Consider the following 18,158-nt stretch of genomic DNA (forward strand, 5'->3'; position numbering starts at 1 on the left):
GAAGAGATCCTTAGAGTCGTCGAATAGTTACCATGTATAGAGGTAGTTATAGAGGTAGTTGATATACCAGAAAGAGAAACTTATACCTTCACAAATAGGTAGTGAGAATATGGAGGACTACTTATAGAGTCAAATGTAACTAGTAGATGTATATAATTATACTTAGTTGAAATAATGCTTTTAATTTTAAACAAAAAAAAGTTTCAAGGAGTCCTCCGTGAACAAGAATAGTTAAAAATTCAAAGTGATTTAAAAGATTCTCACCAATGAAACATGACGGGTTTCTAATAAATTGTACAAGGAATATGGTCATGTTTTTCAAACAAAATTGAAAATTTTTAAGTCTAGTTTCCGACGATTCAAATGATTTATTATTTAAACTTGTCTATACAAAGTTATAGTTATTTTACTGAAGTGCTTAAAGCTGAGAAAAAGCCTTTGTATACCGCAAAAATTAAAAGTACCGCGACACTGTGTGGCAGCAAGGCTACTTAAAGGATTTTATCCTTTTATCTTATAGGAGTAGTTATATAAGCTTCGGTTTAATCCTAAGTCATTTTGAAGTCTCTCAAGACGTCTCTAGCAGCAGAATAAATTTTTTCTTCGCCACTATCCAAAATATTTCCATCACCTAGACTATTTTTTTATTTAAAAAAATTCAACCTTCGATTAATCTTTCTACAACCTTGAACCTGAAGTCTCAAAAACTGAGCTAAATATTTAAGGTGATGTTTGTTTTCAAAGCTGAACGTGAATAATCTAGAGGAATTTTTCAGTTTTGTAGATATTGAAAAACTTTTTGGTTTAATGTTTTCTTTTTAATACAAAAATTAAAAGGAAATCTGAAAACCTTTTTCACCTGTTTTTGTGAAGCAAAGTTCACCCCAACAAGTATTCTTTTTCACGGTAAATACTTGAGACACATGCCAAAGAGAAATGGGAGAATAAAAATAATTAAATGGGATAACAAATTACCCTAAGCATACTGCAGATGTTTCTTGGAGATAATTAATTAAGATTGAGACACAAATTATGTTGCTCACTGACTATCTTACTTAGTTTACGAACAAAGCGTAGTAAGGTCTCATGGATATGGTAGGCATATAAATTTTATTAAAATTAAATTCATAAAATAATTTGAATTATAGTTTAAATTCAAGATATATTGGTCCAAATAAATATTGTGAGCTAATATAATTGAATTAATTATATAAGTTCAATATATATGGATTAAATAAATAAGTCTTAATCCATTGGGCTAAAGTGATGAGTCCGCTTCATTAAACTCAAGAGGTCATCTTCCTAGAGGCCCAGTTTGGTGCCACGTGTCAAATAACGTGGCACGCCAAGTCAAACGGAAGAGCCAATAAGACCGTACCACGTATCAAAATGACAAGGCCAAGTCAAATTAAAAGGCCAATGAAACTATGTCATGTGTGCAAGTGACGTGTTCTGGCCAATCAAATGTGGTCTTGTCACTCTCCAATCCTATTGGTCGGAAAGAGTTTGTTCTCATCAAAACTCTTCCCTTCCACAACTATAAATAAGGGTCTTTGTAATTCAGAAAGAGGACAAGAAGTTATAACAATAAGCAAGAAAGAGCTCATGGATCAAACACTTCAAATTCCTCCACAAGTTCAAGCTCAAGAACGAAGAACAAATCAAGTTCAAGGAGTACGAGTTCAAATCAAAGTTCGTGCTAGTTGAATTCAAGATCATCGTTCGTGGCAACAACTACATATTCAAGATCAAGCTCAAAGGCCCTTGGATTTATTTACTATTAGAAAGAAGAATTAGAGGATTCATAGAGATTATACATTCATATTATTTGAAATCAAATACTACGATTGTTACAAAAAATTTCGATCTCGAATATTTTCTTGACCCAAAATTTATTGTCTACGACTATATAAAAGCATTTCCTTCCACTCACAAAAATTCTAAAAAAAAATAAAAAAAAATACAAATATATCTTTTTACGATAGTGCACATTTGACCTAATTCATCGGCTATTTGTTATATCTCACTAGGGCTGTGCATAATTTAGTAAATACCGAATTACCGTACTGAAACTAAAAATTTTGGTATTCGATATTTTGATATTCGCTATGATATTTAGTTTAAGTTTTAAAAAATATTGGTATTAGGTATGGTATCTGGTATTTTAAAATGAAATACCAAAATACCGACACCGTACCGAAATATATATTATATTACATAATACACATATTATTAATTATAACATAAATATAAAAATCTAAAATTTTACTTTTCTTTATTCTCTAAGTTCATTAATTAACTCTAAGCAAGTAAAAAGACAGTTCTACTGATCAAATTTATTCTTTTATGTATAGTTTTCTCTCTCTGGGTTGATATTTGTTAGTTTTGGACAAAACTTTTATCAACAAATATTTTTAGTTTTGTACTTTCGAGTACTTTAATTTAGAATATTACCGCCTATGACTCTATGCACTAGTTAGTATTCAAACCGAATAAATCGAAGTTACCAAACCGACTAAACCGAAACTGAAAGGAGAAAAATCAAACCATACCGAATTTAATTAGGTACGGTATTGGTATTACATTTTAAGAAATCGAATACTGAAAATACCGAACCAAAATGTCTAAATACCGTATCATATACCGACCGACTAACACCCCTATCTCTCACAAATAATGTGTCGTGTAATCTGTCCTTCAGAACATAATGAAAAGAAAATTATGTCCCATAAAAACATCAACAGATGTGTAAAATCAGTAAATATTTTCTTTCTTTACTGAAATTTAAATCCTGATATTACATGATTCATTCTAACTTCATTTAACAATAGGGCACACCTTTGAATGTTACAACATTTTCTTTTCTATTCAAAAACTTTATTTCAATAAACCTTTTTAGAAAATATAAAGTAAGAGGACAAGACGAATAGGCCTGATGTTTGTTGGGCTTCATTTTACATAATTGGGCCCCCAAAGCCCTACTAACCCAGTGTTTCTACACTTTATATGCCTCTCACCATCTCAAATCTCAAAACCCTAGCAATCAGTTGCAGCAGCGGAAAGAGCAGAACAACATTTTCTTGCCTCAAGGTATAAACCCTAACCAATTCCACTGCCGCTTAACAATGTCATCTATATGTTTATTGCGCGTTTGCTCACCCACAGTTACAATATTGCAGGTAAATCGATTGAGTAGAAAATGTCGATCGGAGAAATCGCTTGTACCTACGCATGTTTGATCCTCAACGATGAGGACATTCCTATCACTGTATATTTCTTTGCCCTTACGATTGTTTTCCGGATTTGTTTTATTATTTTGTGATGTATTGATTTTGGTTTGTTTTGATTATTAATAGGCAGAGAAGATTTCTAGTATTGTAAAAGCAGCAAATGTCACCGTGGAGCCTTACTGGCCGCTCTTGTTCGCCAAGCTTTCTGAGAAGAGAAATCTCTCAGATCTCATCATGAATGTTGGTGCCGGCGGCGGTGGTGCTGCCGTAGCCGTAGCTGCCCCCACTGGTGGTGCCGCCGCTGGTGGTGGTGCTGCAGCTGCTCCTGCCGCTGAGGAAAAGAAGGTACACGAAATAAGTGTTTTCCTTTTTGAAATTTGTTTAACTCGGAGTTGCATACTTATTATTGTTTGTTGAATGTGTGCAGGAGGAGCCAAAGGAAGAAAGTGATGATGATATGGGATTCAGTTTGTTCGATTAGAAGCTGTTTTCAGTATGATCTTGTCTGTTTCCAAAAAAATAGTTGGCTAAGTTTTAGTATTTGATGTTTGAGATATTCAGAGAAGTGTAAGGGTACATGTAATTTTGAGGTTAATGACTCCTGTTTTGCTAGTTTGTGCCTTATTTTGAACCCTTTTTGTCGTTTTGAAATCAAATGTTTGTTCTTCTTTTGCTAGTTTTTATTCTCTGTTTCTTTTAATTGTTAGTACATTTAAATAATAAAAACTTGAAAAGATTTTGAGGTTCTTTATACAAATGAAATGAGGTACAGTGAGACACCCCCTCAGCTAGCTCAAAACCCTTCAAATTGTATCTCTGTTGCTTATAAATTGGTAGTCTTTGGATGTAAGACTGGCATGGTTTAATATCAAAATAGTTGGCGCTCTTCGTGGTTTTTAAGGAAATAATTGTCTCCATTATACTTTCTCAACTAGCTCTAGACGTTTTAGATTCTAACTCTGTTGCGTGTAAACCGATACATCATATGCTTTGCCAAGACTGACACAGTTTAGTTTCAAGATAGTTGGGGCATTTGACTGATAGATTTTGGCATGTAAGAGTGACACATTTGAATTACAAGGTAGTTGGTGCCCTTTATGTTATTCGTGAAACATTCATCCTCTGCTTCAAACCTGTTATATTCTAACTTTGTTGCTAATAGAGATATATTTTGGGATGTAACACTGTCAATTTTAAGATAGTTGGTGAAGCAGCTTAATATTCTTAATCTTCTGGTTGAAGGGTTGGTAGAGGTGGAATGTCCTCCATTTTTCCATGATATGCGTATAAGCTGAGTTTTCTTTTTGTTTGGGTCTAAGTTGCACTATGACAACTTGTGGACTAGTGGCTATCTGGATCATGTGTTTACATATGATAAGTTGTTCCTAGGGAGCAGTCATGTGCGACTGGTCTTGATGACATCTGCTGTAATAATCATGTATTTTCGTATGAAAGAGCATATAATTTTGTACTTTTGTTGAAGAACCCGTAGTCCCTTGTTCTGCGTTTCAGTGTTTGGCTGAATGTCTAGTTTTTGTTGTAATTTGTCCTATAGAGATCTATTTATGTAATGTGTAATGCTATATATTTAGAGTAAAGATTAGTCATATTTTACAGACAGATCCAAAGGTGTATTGGAAATTGTATAATTGAAAAACCACAAACTGCGAAATTGAGTTTGTGGAGTTACTGTGAGGTGAAGTACATCTCTTAGTTGCAATTTTGCAGTTGACTGCTCAGTGCATGTGATTTAAGTTGTACATATGGGATTAGGTGAGCACGTAACAGTCCTGCTTCCATCTCTTCCTGTTGAACTACCAAAACTTAATTATATGCGAGAAAATTTAATATTGCCAATCATCACCGCAGTCGTTTATCATTTTACCTCATGGAGATCACTGCTTGAGTGCCTAGCAAGTGGTGAGGGATGCCAGAGCAATACTCGACCCTTGGCAATGGGCATTCAAGAATTTCGCTGAGTAAAAAATTTGTGTGCTTTTAACATGGAAGTTAAACTGTTGGATAGTCTGAGCTGGTAACGGCTTTTTCCAACTGATGTCTTGAATGTCACGACCTTTGTCTAATTTCAGTGACACTTAAATCTTGAGACGTATCTAGGATTTTAGAGTATGGTGCACTATATTACCGTCTAACTTGACTCCATCAAAATTTTGCTATGACAATAACTTATTGAACAAACCATGGTTAATATTATCACAAGGAAATATTATTCCGTTTACAATTGTTCTTAACAAATTCTATGCCTTAAAAATGATTAATACTAGCATAGTTATTTGAAGAAAACTCACTTCACAAATCATAGAAAAATTTGAAGGAAAATATAAATGAGAGAAATGATAAAGAAATTAGTCTATGCCTTAAAAATGATTAATACTAGCATAGTTATTTGAAGAAAACTCACTTAACAAATCATAGAAAAATTTGAAGGAAAATATAAATGAGAGAAATGATAAAAAAATTAGTTAGAGGATGATTGTTGTTCCTACAAAAATTGAGATAGAAAGAGAGGTAAGGAGGAGATGTGAATTTTAATTTTTTAGGAATTTTAAAACTCAAGAGTGAACCAAAAAAGAAAAGAAAAAGGGAGAAAAGAATAAACATAAAATAAAGAAAAGATAAAACAATAAAAGAAGAACAACAAAATGAAACCAAAAAAGAAGAGGAGGAAAAGGAAGACAAAAAACAGAAAAAAGAAAAAAACAAGACAAAAAGTATAAAGGAAAATAGGGGGGAGAGGGGATGGGAACCACTAACATGGACTATCAAAGGGGCACAGAGCTACCAATGGACAAAAGTGGCATCTTGTGCATGGGTTCCCCGGATCTAATTAAGTAAAAATTGTATGGGCGTCCTATTTGGTCGCCCCTCTTTAACTTGTACCCATTTTATTTTTTTTGTTTGTATCCGTACACATTTTTTTTGTTAAAAGTGTTTTAAAAACACGATTTTGCCTTCTTTAATAAAAGACTATTGACAAACTGCAGGACAAAAACTTATGCATGTTTAGCCTAAAGTTTTAGCAAATAAACTAAAAAACTTCAGCTTGTTTAGACTGAAATTTTGGATAAAACTCAGGACAAAACTGTAGACTGCGTTACAAAATTTCAGCATGTTTTGGTATGAAATTTTAGCAAATGAACTAAATAACTTCAGCATGCATTAACAAAAACTCTTTAGAAAATTACATACTGCAAGACAAAAACTTAAGCATGTTTACTCTGAAGTTTTAGCAAATGAACTAAATAATTTCAGCATGTTTTGTCTGAAGTTAGCAAATGAACTAAATAATTTTAACATGCATTAGCAAAATCTCATTAGAAAATTACATACTACAAGACAAAACTCGTGTTTGGTCTGGAGTTTTAGCAAATGAACTAAAAAACTTAAGCATGTTTAGTGTGAATTTTAGCAAATGAACTAAATAACTTAGCATGTTTAGTCTGAAATTTTAGCAAATGAACTAAATAACTTAATCATGTTTAGTTTGAAATTTTAGCAAATGAACTAAATAACTTAAGCATATTTAGTCTGAAGTTTTAGCAAATGAACTAAATAACTTCTAACATGTTTAGACTGAAGTTTCGGATAAAATTCATGAAAAAACTGTGGACTGCAGGATAAATAACTTCAGCATGCATGCATTGGCATTAAGTTTTGGCTTCAATGTGAAACAACTTCATGCTATATTAGCATGAAGTTTTAGCTTCAACATGAAACAACTTCATGCTACATTAGCATGAAGTTTTAGCTTCAAGGTGAAACAACTTTATGCAAGTGTGATTCTTAAGATGAATCTGGACAAGTTTCGGATTTTTTTATAAAGTTGCTGAGAGAAGAGGAGGGGATAGTTTTATATCTTTTATCAAGGATGTAATTGTCATATTATTACGGATTTTTTGTGAGATGGCTAACAAATCAATAATTTTTAAAAATAGAATACAAGTTAAAAGGTGACACAAATATAGGGTACAACTACAAATTCCCCTCTAATTAAATATAATACCAGAAAAATTAGAGTGCTATATCCAGTATACCCCTCCCTGCAAATCCGCCCCACTTGAATCCGTTCAGTTTCCTTTTTACCGATATGCGAATTGAATCCATTTATCCAATTTTTATGTACCGACGTCCTTGGTAATGGATCGAGTTCACTTGGAGCTTTGTTTACTTTTTAGTTGGAAAGTTAAATCCCTGATTGGGTTGAGCAGGATAAAAAAGAGTATACGAGGCAAAGGAAACGACCTTCTTTTTTTTTTTTTTTGCTTTTTCTTATATTCTGTTTTTGTCATATTATATACAGTCAAAAATAATTTAATCAATTTATCCCACTCACCTCAAATTGAGTGATAAGTATTCAGTAATGCTTACTCTAAATTTTACCTCCGGTATCAAATTATTACACCCTATTTATTATAAACTAAAACAGTTTTAAAATATTATTACTTATAGCTACTTTTTCTATTTTATAACAAAATATGTGTTTTATTTATACTTACCATTGATATATGAAATACGTCAATTATGTTCTTTATGTCTTCCTTCTCTTTCTTTGAGCAAAAAGAAACAAATCGTGAATTCGCGAAGACCAATAAAAACAAAAATGGGGCAGAAGTAGATGTAGCAATGGACGATAAAGCAAAGAGAATGAGAGATCTATTATCAAGTTCCTAAGAGATCTATTATCAAGTTTCTACTCCCTGGATCCTAGTTCTATTTCTTCAATGCCGCCGCTCAATGGTGCTTCTAATCGTCGTCGGCGCCATCATCCACTATTGGCTCATTCTCTTAGGAGAACATATTTGGCCATGACTATGCCGGAGAAGATTTGAGGGCCGAGTTTTTAGTCTCCATTTTAAGTTTTAATGCAATGTATACAGTATTTTGCTTGGCCGGAAAATGCTATCTCCGACGAACTTTCTTCTTTTTTTTGCTATTTAGTCACATATAATGATATAAATACATTATATTCTATACAAATACACTCAAATACATTGTACTTTTGTATAAATATATATTTTTCCCATGTATTTATGTATTCCGAAGGTCTGTATTTTTGTAATACAGCCGAATATCATTTTGTTTTGCGATTTTTTGTTGTTTGAATACAGTCAAATTGAATACGGTGAATTGAATACAATGTATAATAGTGAATAATGAATATATGTGAATTGAATACAATGTATACAGTCGAATTGAATAGAATCACTGTATTTATAAATACAGTTGCGTAAATACATGGAATACAACACAGTAGCAACAAAATTTATGTAGAATTGATTTTGTTGAGTTAAATTAGGAGTGATACATGCTAATTGATCTTCTTTCCGTTATTAAACAATTGGACTCCCATATTTTTAGGCGAATTCCGCTACTTTATTCATGAATACAATAACGCAAATACAGCAAATACAGTCGTACAGCTGGACTCCCTATTTCTTAGGCGAATTCCGCTATTGTATTCATGAATACAATAGCGCGAATACAGCGAATATAATCGCGTAACAACAAAATAGTAACTATAGGAAGTAACTGTATATGATAATTATAGAAAGTTAATAGCCACTAAACAACAATAATTTCCGAAAACTTCTGTACTTTAAACCCATCTTCCCGCGAATCCCCAAGTCAAATACTGGTGGGATAAAATATACTCCTAATTATAATATTTGATTTCCTAATAAAATTGACAGAAGTGTAAAATTGATTGGTTCTTACAGATCTTGATAAAGTCCCACCAATAATGAAAACCGGACTAGTTTGTAATTTTAGGAAATTCTCTCCTATATATATATCAATGGAGAAGTTCTCTCTTCGATCAAGCTTCAAATTCTTGAATTCATCCCCTTCACTTCTTTCAACAACTAACATTCACAACAATCCCAATGTAATCTCACAAGTAGGATTTGAGAATGGTAATGTATATGCGAATATTGTGAAGATAGAAAGACTGTTTTCGATAGACCCTCGACTTAAGGAAAGCAAAATTTGTTAGGACCGAAAAAATCAGGTGTCATGCGGAAGCTACTAATGCAAAACTTGAACGACGATAAATCAGACGGCAAACAAGAAATATACCAAAAGAGACACAAACATTTAACGTGATTCGGTCAATTGGCCTACGTCCACGGCGGAGATGAGCAATCCACTATATTAAAGATAGTACAAAATATCGAGAGAATAACCTCACGAAGAGGCAAACACAAGTGGCAAACTAACACTTATCCCGTAAAATTCTCACCCTAAACACGACTCTCAAACCCCATATGGCTACATTGTGGATGCTAATGAATGAAAAGTAAGGATCCTCAATTTATAAAAGTCCAAACTTTTTTCTACAAGAAAAAAGACTAGTCAAACATGGAAGAATTATAATTTCCTTCAATAAAAAAAAACTCAATTATAATAAATATATTGTCCTTTCCTTTATGAAATAGGAAAACCAAACATGATAAGAAAATCAGGCAACCCTAACAAAATTATGGCAGTAGTAAAAAAATCTATCTCCCCCTCCCAAAGTTAGTCGCTTATATGAACCAGTACATTCGAAGGAGTTTCATTCTCAAATACATTCCAAGGAACTGAGCATGAAATACAGAGATATAATATCAACCCTTCCCAGACGAGAAACTCCCTATCCCTCTGATCTAGATCATTATCAATACCAAGGCTTCTGGTTCCCTTTTGTCTTCTTAGGACCAATTACATACCAAGGTATACCAAGAAGACAAGAATGCAAACTCTGCTTGGAAGTTGACTATCTCATTCTCACCAATCCTACTTTTCTACACATAGAGTTGCCATTGTTGGCCACACATGTTCCGTATACTTGCTTGCCACCATTTGTACCAGATTGTAAGATCATCTACATATGTAGGGAACCTAAAGACACGTTTGTTTCGTGGTGGCATTACGCGCAAAGGCTTAAACAAAGCATCGATCGACTTACTTAAAGCAGACGCTGTTACACTCGAACAGGAATTCAGGTGGTTTTTGTTAGTCCCGCCAATATTTGTAAATAATAATTCTGCAAAATATAAGTTAGCGTAATGAAACAGTAATTAATTCGAGCCCACTGAATTCACAGTGTTTCCTTAAGGAATTTAATCCCCTCCTAGTACCCAAGATAATGGATTATTTCCTCCCAGGATAGAACGAATCACACACTGGTGTAGCGGTACTTCAAACCCCAGTGTTTCAGCGAACACAAAGTTCGGTAGCAAATCACACTTACAATTGCTTTGTTTGAAGTTAAAACAATGCAGAACGAATGAGTAGATACTCAGAAAATCGTATGGAAATGCTGAGAGGAAGGAGTGCAATGTATAGCCAAATCTGTTGAGCGAATTGTGTGTTGAGTGTTGAGTGTCTTTCTTCAACATCTGCTGCACATATATATAGCAGCCAGTGTTGAAGAAGACCAAACGTCCACCCTCTATGGTGGAGCAAGTATTAGCTTATTTGTGGAGCAAGCACATTCATGTTTGTGGAGCAAGCACATTCATGGTGGGAAGAACATTAGGCGGCTGCCAAATGGTCAATACACGGATTGGAAAATATCCGTTATAAATGCGGATAATCTTACGTTAATATTTACTATTAACAAATAAATTTGGTCCAAAAAATTAATCAATCAATCGATCATTTGACCAAATCTGAATCCGAATCCGAATCCGAATCCGAATCCGAAGCCGTAGCCATAGCCGAAGCCGAGCCGAGCGAGCGACGACGACGACAGCGCGAGGCTTGCTTTCTTCTTAACTCTTTAAGAGCTACAAGAAGAGCAATTATATATATACCCACCAAAAATGTCTTCCACTTCCAATATGGGACAATGTCTCATTGTTAAGAGGGGGAAACTTAAAATTTTACTCAAAATTTCATTTTCCCTCCATTTCCCATTCACCCTCATTTTAAGAATATTACATCTTAAAAAATAAAACCTCAACAATCCCCCACATGAATGGGGAATGGCTATATCACGGAAGTATGCATGAAAAAACTGTGTGATTTACAAGCAAGGATTAATTGCATCTGGATAAGTAGGTTTCCCTTTGAACTTTCCGTAGTAAACTTATGTCGGATATACTCGGTCAATCGGTAGATTTGATATCTTTGAACCGTCGATCTTTGGTGTATACCTAGACAACCATAAGTCACACAATCAACCCTTAACCGTCTTTGGTTCTCATTGTTGTGTTCGTTTCAGCCATGAACACCGCCTGGTTTCATAAGTGCGTAGAGAACTGGCCTTACAAAGTTCTCCTTGAAGCGGCTAACACTTCACACTTACATAGGTGATTCCTAAACGTGTCATCCTGTAGATACACTATTTGATATACCCCGTATCAAATTTAGAAATCATTAAAAAGCCTTAATGCTTTATCCTTGGTACTGAACATTGTCTCATCACGAGAATGGACTAAAATTTTATTTGACAATGTTGAACCGTCATTAATGACTTTGTTTGATCTCCTTGAACCTAGAACTTTGGATCTCCAGTCTTCTAGGTAGAGTTACCGCCACAATGACTTGTTCTCGGCCATAGCCCCATTCCCCTTGATGATTTCTCAACTACCTCTCTAGTTAGGCCTTTTGTAAGTGGATCTGACACATTATCACTTGACTTTACATAGTCAATCGTGATAATTCCTCTAGAGAGTAATTGCCTAACGGTTTTATGTCTTCGTCGTATATGACGAGATTTACCGTTATACATAACGCTCCCAGCCCTTCCAATTGCCGCTTGACTATCACAATGTATGCATATTGGTGCCAACGGTTTGGGCCAAAATGGAATGTCTTCCAAGAAATTCCGGAGCCATTCAGCTTCTTCACCGGCTTTATCTAAGGCTATGAATTCAGCCTCCATTGTAGAGCGGGCAATACATGTTTGTTTGGACGACTTCCAAGATACCGCTCCTCCACCAATAGTGAATACATATCCACTCGTGGACTTAGAATCAGTTGAACCGGTGATCCAATTTGCATCACAGTATCCCTCAATCACCGCAGGGAAATTACTGTAGTGCAATTCAAAGTTCTGGGTATGTTCTAAATATCCCAAAACTCGTTTCATTGCCATCCAATGAGATTGGCCTGGATTGCTCGTATATCGACTCAGTTTACTTATAGCACAAGCTATATCTGGTCGTGTACAATTCATGATATACATTAAGCATCCCAACACACGAGCATAATCCAATTGTGATATGCTTTGGCCTTTATTCTTTGCTAATGCAAGATTCACGTCAATTGGAGTCTTTGCAACTTTAAAGCCCAAGTGCTTGAATTTTTCAAGTACTGTCTTAATATAATGAGATTGTGACAATGCCAGACCTTGAGGAGTCTTATGGATCTTAATTCCCAGAATTAAATCAGCAACTCCCAAGTCTTTCATATCAAACTTGCTATTGAGCATACGCTTAGTAGCATTTATGTTGGCAATGTCATTACTCATTATCAGCATATCATCCACATATAGGCAAACAATGACTATGTGATTTGGAACATTTTTAATGTACACACATTTATCACATTCATTTATCTTAAAACCATTTGACAACATTGTTTGGTCAAATTTCGCATGCCATTGTTTGGGTGCTTGTTTTAGTCCGTAAAGAGACTTAACAAGTCTACATACCTTCTTTTCTTTACCTGGAACCACAAACCCTTCAGGTTGTTCTATGTAAATTTCTTCCTCCAACTCTCCATTTAAGAAGGCCGTCTTAACATCCATTTGATGAATTTCAAGACCATACACTGCAGCTAATGCTACTAACATCCGTATGGATGTAATTCTTGTAACTGGAGAGTATGTATCAAAGTAGTCTAGACCTTCTCGTTGTCTATACCCTTTGACTACGAGTCTTGCCTTGAATTTATCAATAGTGCCATCATCTTTGATTTTTCTCTTAAAAATCCATTTAGAACCCAAAGGTTTATTTCCAGGAGGAAGATCAACCAATTCCCATGTATGGTTGTTCAATATGGATTCTATTTCACTATTGACTGTCTCTTTCCAAAACAATGATTCCGAAGAAATTATAGCTTCTTTAAATGTTTGAGGCTCATTCTCCAATAAGAAAGTCACAAAATCTGGTCCAAATGAAGTAGACGTTCTTTGACGTTTACTACGTCTTGGATCCTCCTGATTACATGTACTTTCTTTTGTTTCTTCCCGAGGTCATTTAGATCCTTCACCAAACGACTCACATTCCTTTTTATACGGATATATATTTTCAAAAAACTCAGCATTATCTGATTCTATAACCGTATTATTATGAATGTCGGGATTTTCTGATTTATGAACCAGAAATCGATATGCTTTACTATTTGTCGCATATCCTATGAAAACACAATCAACGGTTTTCGGTCCTATCTTTACCCTTTTGGGTTTAGGAACTTGCACTTTTGCCAAACACCCCCACACTTTAAAATAATTCAAGTTGGGCTTCCTTCCTTTCCATTTTTCATATGGAATGGATTGTGTTTTGCTATGGGGCACTCGATTTAATATTCAATTAGCCATAAGAATGGCTTCCCCCCACAAGTTCTGTGGCAAATCAGAACTTATCAACAACGCATTCATCATCTCCTTTAATGTGCGATTCTTTCTTTCCGCAATCCCATTAGATTGGGGCGTGTAAGGGGCTGTTGTTTGATGAATAATTCCATATTCTAAACATATTTCTTCAAAAGGAGATTCATATTCACCACCCCTATCACTTCTTATCATTTTTACTTTCTTGTTAAGTTGCATTTCAACTTCATTTTTGTATTGCCTGAATGCGTCTATTGCTTCATCTTTACTCTTCAGTAAGTAAATATAGCAATATCAAGTACCATCGTCAATAAAAGTTATGAAATACTTTTTTTCACCGCGAGATGGTATTGACTTCATGTCACAAATATCTGTGTGAATTAAGTCTAAAGGATTTGAATTCCTTTCAACTGACTTATAAGGATGTTTAACATACTTAGATTCCACACATGTTTGACATTTTAATCTTTCGCATTCAAACTTGGGCAGTACTTCCAAGTTAATCATTTTTCGCAAGGTTTTATAATTGACATGACCCAAACGTACATGCCATAAATCATTTGACTCAAGTAAGTAAGAAGAAGCTGAAATATTATTATTGTTTTCCACAACCATTACATTCAGATTGAAAAGGCCCTCAGTGAGGTAACCTTTTCCTACAAATATTTCATTCTTACTAATGACAACCTTGTTGGACACAAAAATGCACTTAAAACCGTGCTTAACAAGAAGTCCAGTAGAGACTAAATTCTTTCTCATTTCGGGAACATGAAGGACATTGTTCAAAGTCATGACCTTGCCAGAAGTCATTTTCAGAAATATCTTCCCATATCCTTCAACTTTTGTTGTTGAAGCATTTTCCATATAAACTGTCTCTCCGGGTCCAGCAGGAGCATAAGTAGCAAAAGTTTCTCTAACTGCACAAACATGGCGAGTGGCTCCTGAATCAAATCACCACAGTTTAGGATTTCCCACCAAGTTACATTCAGAAAGCATGGCACACAAGTTATCAACATCATCATGCTTTACTACCATGTTTGCTTGACTCCTTTTCTTGTCTTTCTTCGGAGCACGACACTCCGTAGATTTGTGTCCTGTTTTTCCACAGTTGTAGAAGTTTCCACTGAACCGCTTCTTGCTTGGGTTGTATTTCGGACCAGAAGCCTTTTTCCTCTTTTTGTTATCTTCAACAATATTTGCTCCCATTATTGTTGAATTTCCACGGCCTCTCCTTTCAGCAGCTTTATTGTCCTCTTCGATTCTCAACCGAACAATGAGATCTTCAAGGGATATTTCCTTTCGTTTGTGTTTCAAATAATTTTTGAAGTCCTTCCACAACGGAGGCAACTTCTCAATCATTGCTGCTACTTGGAATGCTTCGTTGATGACAAGACCTTCAGCAAGTAGATCATGAATAATCACTTGCAATTCCTAGACTTGGGTAATAACAAACTTGCTATCTACTATTTTGTAGTCCAAAAATTTTGCGGCAACGAATTTCTTCATCCCGGCATCTTCAGTTTTATATTTCTTTTCAAGCGCATTCCACAATTCTTTTGACGTCTCCATGCTACTGTATACATTATACAGATTATCATCCAGTCCGCTAAGAATATAATTCTTGCATAAAAAATCAGAATGCTTCCACGCTTCAATCACGAGAAAGCGTTCATTCTCTGGAGTTTTATCTGGCAGATCAGGAACATCTTCCTTGATGAACTTCTATAGACATAACGTAGTTAAGTAGAAGAACATCTTCTGCTGCCAGCGCTTGAAATCAATCCCGAAAAACTTTCCGGGTTTTTCTGCCGGTGCCAACGCCGGTGTTCGGCTTGTCGATGCGTTGGCAGTCACCATCGGAACAGCTTGGTTTTCGCTTTCGGTCGTCATTTTTCTGTAAAAGAATGACACAAACAAACGTTTAATAAACGTTTTCAAACTGGAGTAAAAATCACGTAGATTTTAATCTTCCAACAAAACGCCACGAAGGCTTTACTCTCCAAAACGGGAGTACACAAAACCACAAAAGTTTTAGTTTGCAGAATAATAAGAATAACACAAATACAGAAATAAATATTAAATTCCTTAAGATTGTTAGTCCCGCCAATCCCAATCCCAATCCCAATCCGTATCCGTAGCCGTAGCCGTAGCCGAAGCCGAGCGACGACGACGGCGGCGCGAGGCTTGCTTTCTTCTTAACTCTTTAAGAGCTACAAGAAGAGCAATTATATATATACGCACCAAAAATCTCTTCCTCTTCCAATATGGGACAATGTCTCATTGTCAAGAGGGGAAAACTTAAAATTTTACTCAAAAATTTTATTTTCCCTCCATTTTCCATTCACCCTCATTTTAAGACTATTTCATCTTAAAAATTAAAACCTCAACATTTTTGTGAAGACCAATATAATCCCCATACGGACCATATCGGGACTATGTTTTGGAGTACCGAAAGGCAAGTGTAGATAGACCGGAGAGACTGTTCTTCTTAACGTACCAAGACTTGAAGAAGGACACGTTGTGCTATGTGAAGAAGTTGGCAGAATTTATGAGTAAAATATATATGAGATATTGTTAGCTAGGTATTTGGACAATGACGGTAAGAGTAACATGTCTCTCATAGTAGTAACGTACTTTTAAGGAAAACTATCTTTCGTAGATATATATAGCTTCTCTTCAAGAAATAGATAAATAAATTAACGAGCAAGAATTAATATATACTAGAGTTACAATGACGACAGTACTGGGTGCTAAAGCATCAATTATTTTTGGACCCAAACACTACAGGACACTAGTTTTATTCATAACTAGCTGCCACAAAGAAGAGCTTTCGCATTTTCCAGACAAGTTTTCCAAGAACATCTTGGGCTCGATCAGGTTTAGTACGTATCAAGGTGATTCCTTTAATGTAAGACTAAGCTAAGCTATTATTCTTTCCAAGGTACGTATAACCAGTCAACATAAAGTGATAAAAGACCGAATATAATTCAAACGTGCAAAATTAAGAAGGATAACAAGAAACAAGCTCGTGTTAAGCAACATACCAAGAATGAAGAATTAAGCTGGGGTTACGTTGTTGTGGCATATGATTTGAGCGTTTTCTCAAAGAGAAATTTGCAGAGCTAGTTTGGCACTCTGGCCCCCTCCTCATTGAAAGATATGGAGCTAGCAATGGAGGTGGACAGAATGCCAAAATGGCTCTACTGATCACAAAGACAAAAACCCTAAAAATGAATTGAATTTATAAACTAGCAGAAAAGACTTATATACACTTCATGATGTGGATGCTTAAGTTACTAATATATGGGGGGTTCATAAATTCATTTTTGCCGTTGATTTTTTATGAGTGATTTGAATGAATTTTTGGATATATACAGCTATATATATAAGCTTTTTTAGGAGATGGATGGATCTCAAATCAATGGGTACAACTAAACTTAATATGTTCGAGTATGTGGAGATAAGAGGTATCGTTACTATTTTGCTGTCATTATTTTTATTTTCTTTAATATTTTCATTTTAGTTTTTTTTACTCTCATATTTTTGAAACATGATTTAAAAAACCCTTTTTTGAGCTGAGGGTCTATCAAAAGCAATCTTTCTATTTCATACAAGTCAGGGGTTATGTCTACGTACACCCCACCCTCCCGAGTCCCTACTTGTGGAATAACACTGGGTATATTGTTGTTGTTATTGTATCATACGTCGGATCAACAATATAAAATTAATTTTTTAAAAGATTGAACCTATCGAGTTTAAATTTTGGACTCACCGCTTTTTGTATCTTTTATGTAGAAGAAAAAGAAGGAAAGAAAGTTGGGTGCATGAGCGAGCATGGTGTTAGTACGACTTAGTGGAGGGTAAAAGGGAAAGGTAAGGAGGAAAGTTGGCATATATTGTTTTTCTTCTTTACCTCATTCCCACATTTAACCAACTAGGAAAGTTTGAGAAGTTCTTTGCTTCAGTCTTGTACAATGTGGACACACTTGCCTTTGCTTTCTCATGGATTATCTGTACAAGAAAAGAGACTTTGTTTGACTTATATATGATGATTCTGGTAGCTGTAACTATGATTTGGTTTTTGACTTTTGCAGCAAAAAAGGGAGAGTGCAAAATGGGGCTGCCATTGTCTCCCATTTACTAGGTAATCACCATTGTCAGCTCACATCAATTCTACCTCTTTTTACATTTCAATCTTTCATGCTTCCCCTCCCCAAATCAGCCTTTTGCCCCATAAATTCTTAATGGGCATTGACAGTGTAATTTTTTTATTTTTTTTTTACAATCAACTCATTTATAAGGTAATAATTGTATTTAATAATATTATTTGGTAATCTAACAAGTAACATATTATGACATTGATGATG

The 18,158-nt window shown here is 34.9% G+C and overlaps 1 protein-coding gene and 1 long non-coding RNA gene across 2 annotated transcripts; one reads left to right on the plus strand and one right to left on the minus strand.

Moving 5' to 3' along the window:
- Positions 1-2,957: 2,957 nt before the first annotated feature.
- On the plus strand, positions 2,958-3,842 carry LOC104110978 (large ribosomal subunit protein P1-like). Its single transcript, XM_009620557.4, has 4 exons — positions 2,958-3,090; positions 3,180-3,268; positions 3,357-3,575; positions 3,658-3,842. Exons 2-4 carry the CDS (start codon positions 3,200-3,202, stop codon positions 3,709-3,711), a joined length of 342 nt encoding a protein of 113 aa, XP_009618852.1. The 5' UTR covers positions 2,958-3,090; positions 3,180-3,199; the 3' UTR covers positions 3,712-3,842.
- Positions 3,843-16,457: 12,615 nt separating this feature from the next.
- On the minus strand, positions 16,458-17,128 carry LOC104110977 (uncharacterized). The gene is made up of 2 exons (XR_689575.4): positions 16,836-17,128; positions 16,458-16,692 (listed from the first exon to the last, which is right to left on the minus strand). It is a non-coding gene; the product is annotated as an uncharacterized lncRNA (long non-coding RNA).
- Positions 17,129-18,158: the final 1,030 nt, after the last annotated feature.

This window comes from Nicotiana tomentosiformis, chromosome 1 (assembly GCF_000390325.3).
Source record: "Nicotiana tomentosiformis chromosome 1, ASM39032v3, whole genome shotgun sequence".
Classification (NCBI taxonomy): Eukaryota; Viridiplantae; Streptophyta; class Magnoliopsida; order Solanales; family Solanaceae; genus Nicotiana; species Nicotiana tomentosiformis.

Bases quoted from the DNA above. Each gene is read 5' to 3' on its own strand.
- LOC104110978 (XM_009620557.4), top strand. From the start codon at position 3,200: ATGTCGATCGGAGAAATCGCTTGTACCTACGCATGTTTGATCCTCAAC. The intron at 3,269-3,356 runs GTATATTTCTTT...GATTATTAATAG, and splicing joins ATGAGGACATTCCTATCACT to GCAGAGAAGATTTCTAGTAT. The intron at 3,576-3,657 runs GTACACGAAATA...GAATGTGTGCAG, and splicing joins CTGCCGCTGAGGAAAAGAAG to GAGGAGCCAAAGGAAGAAAG.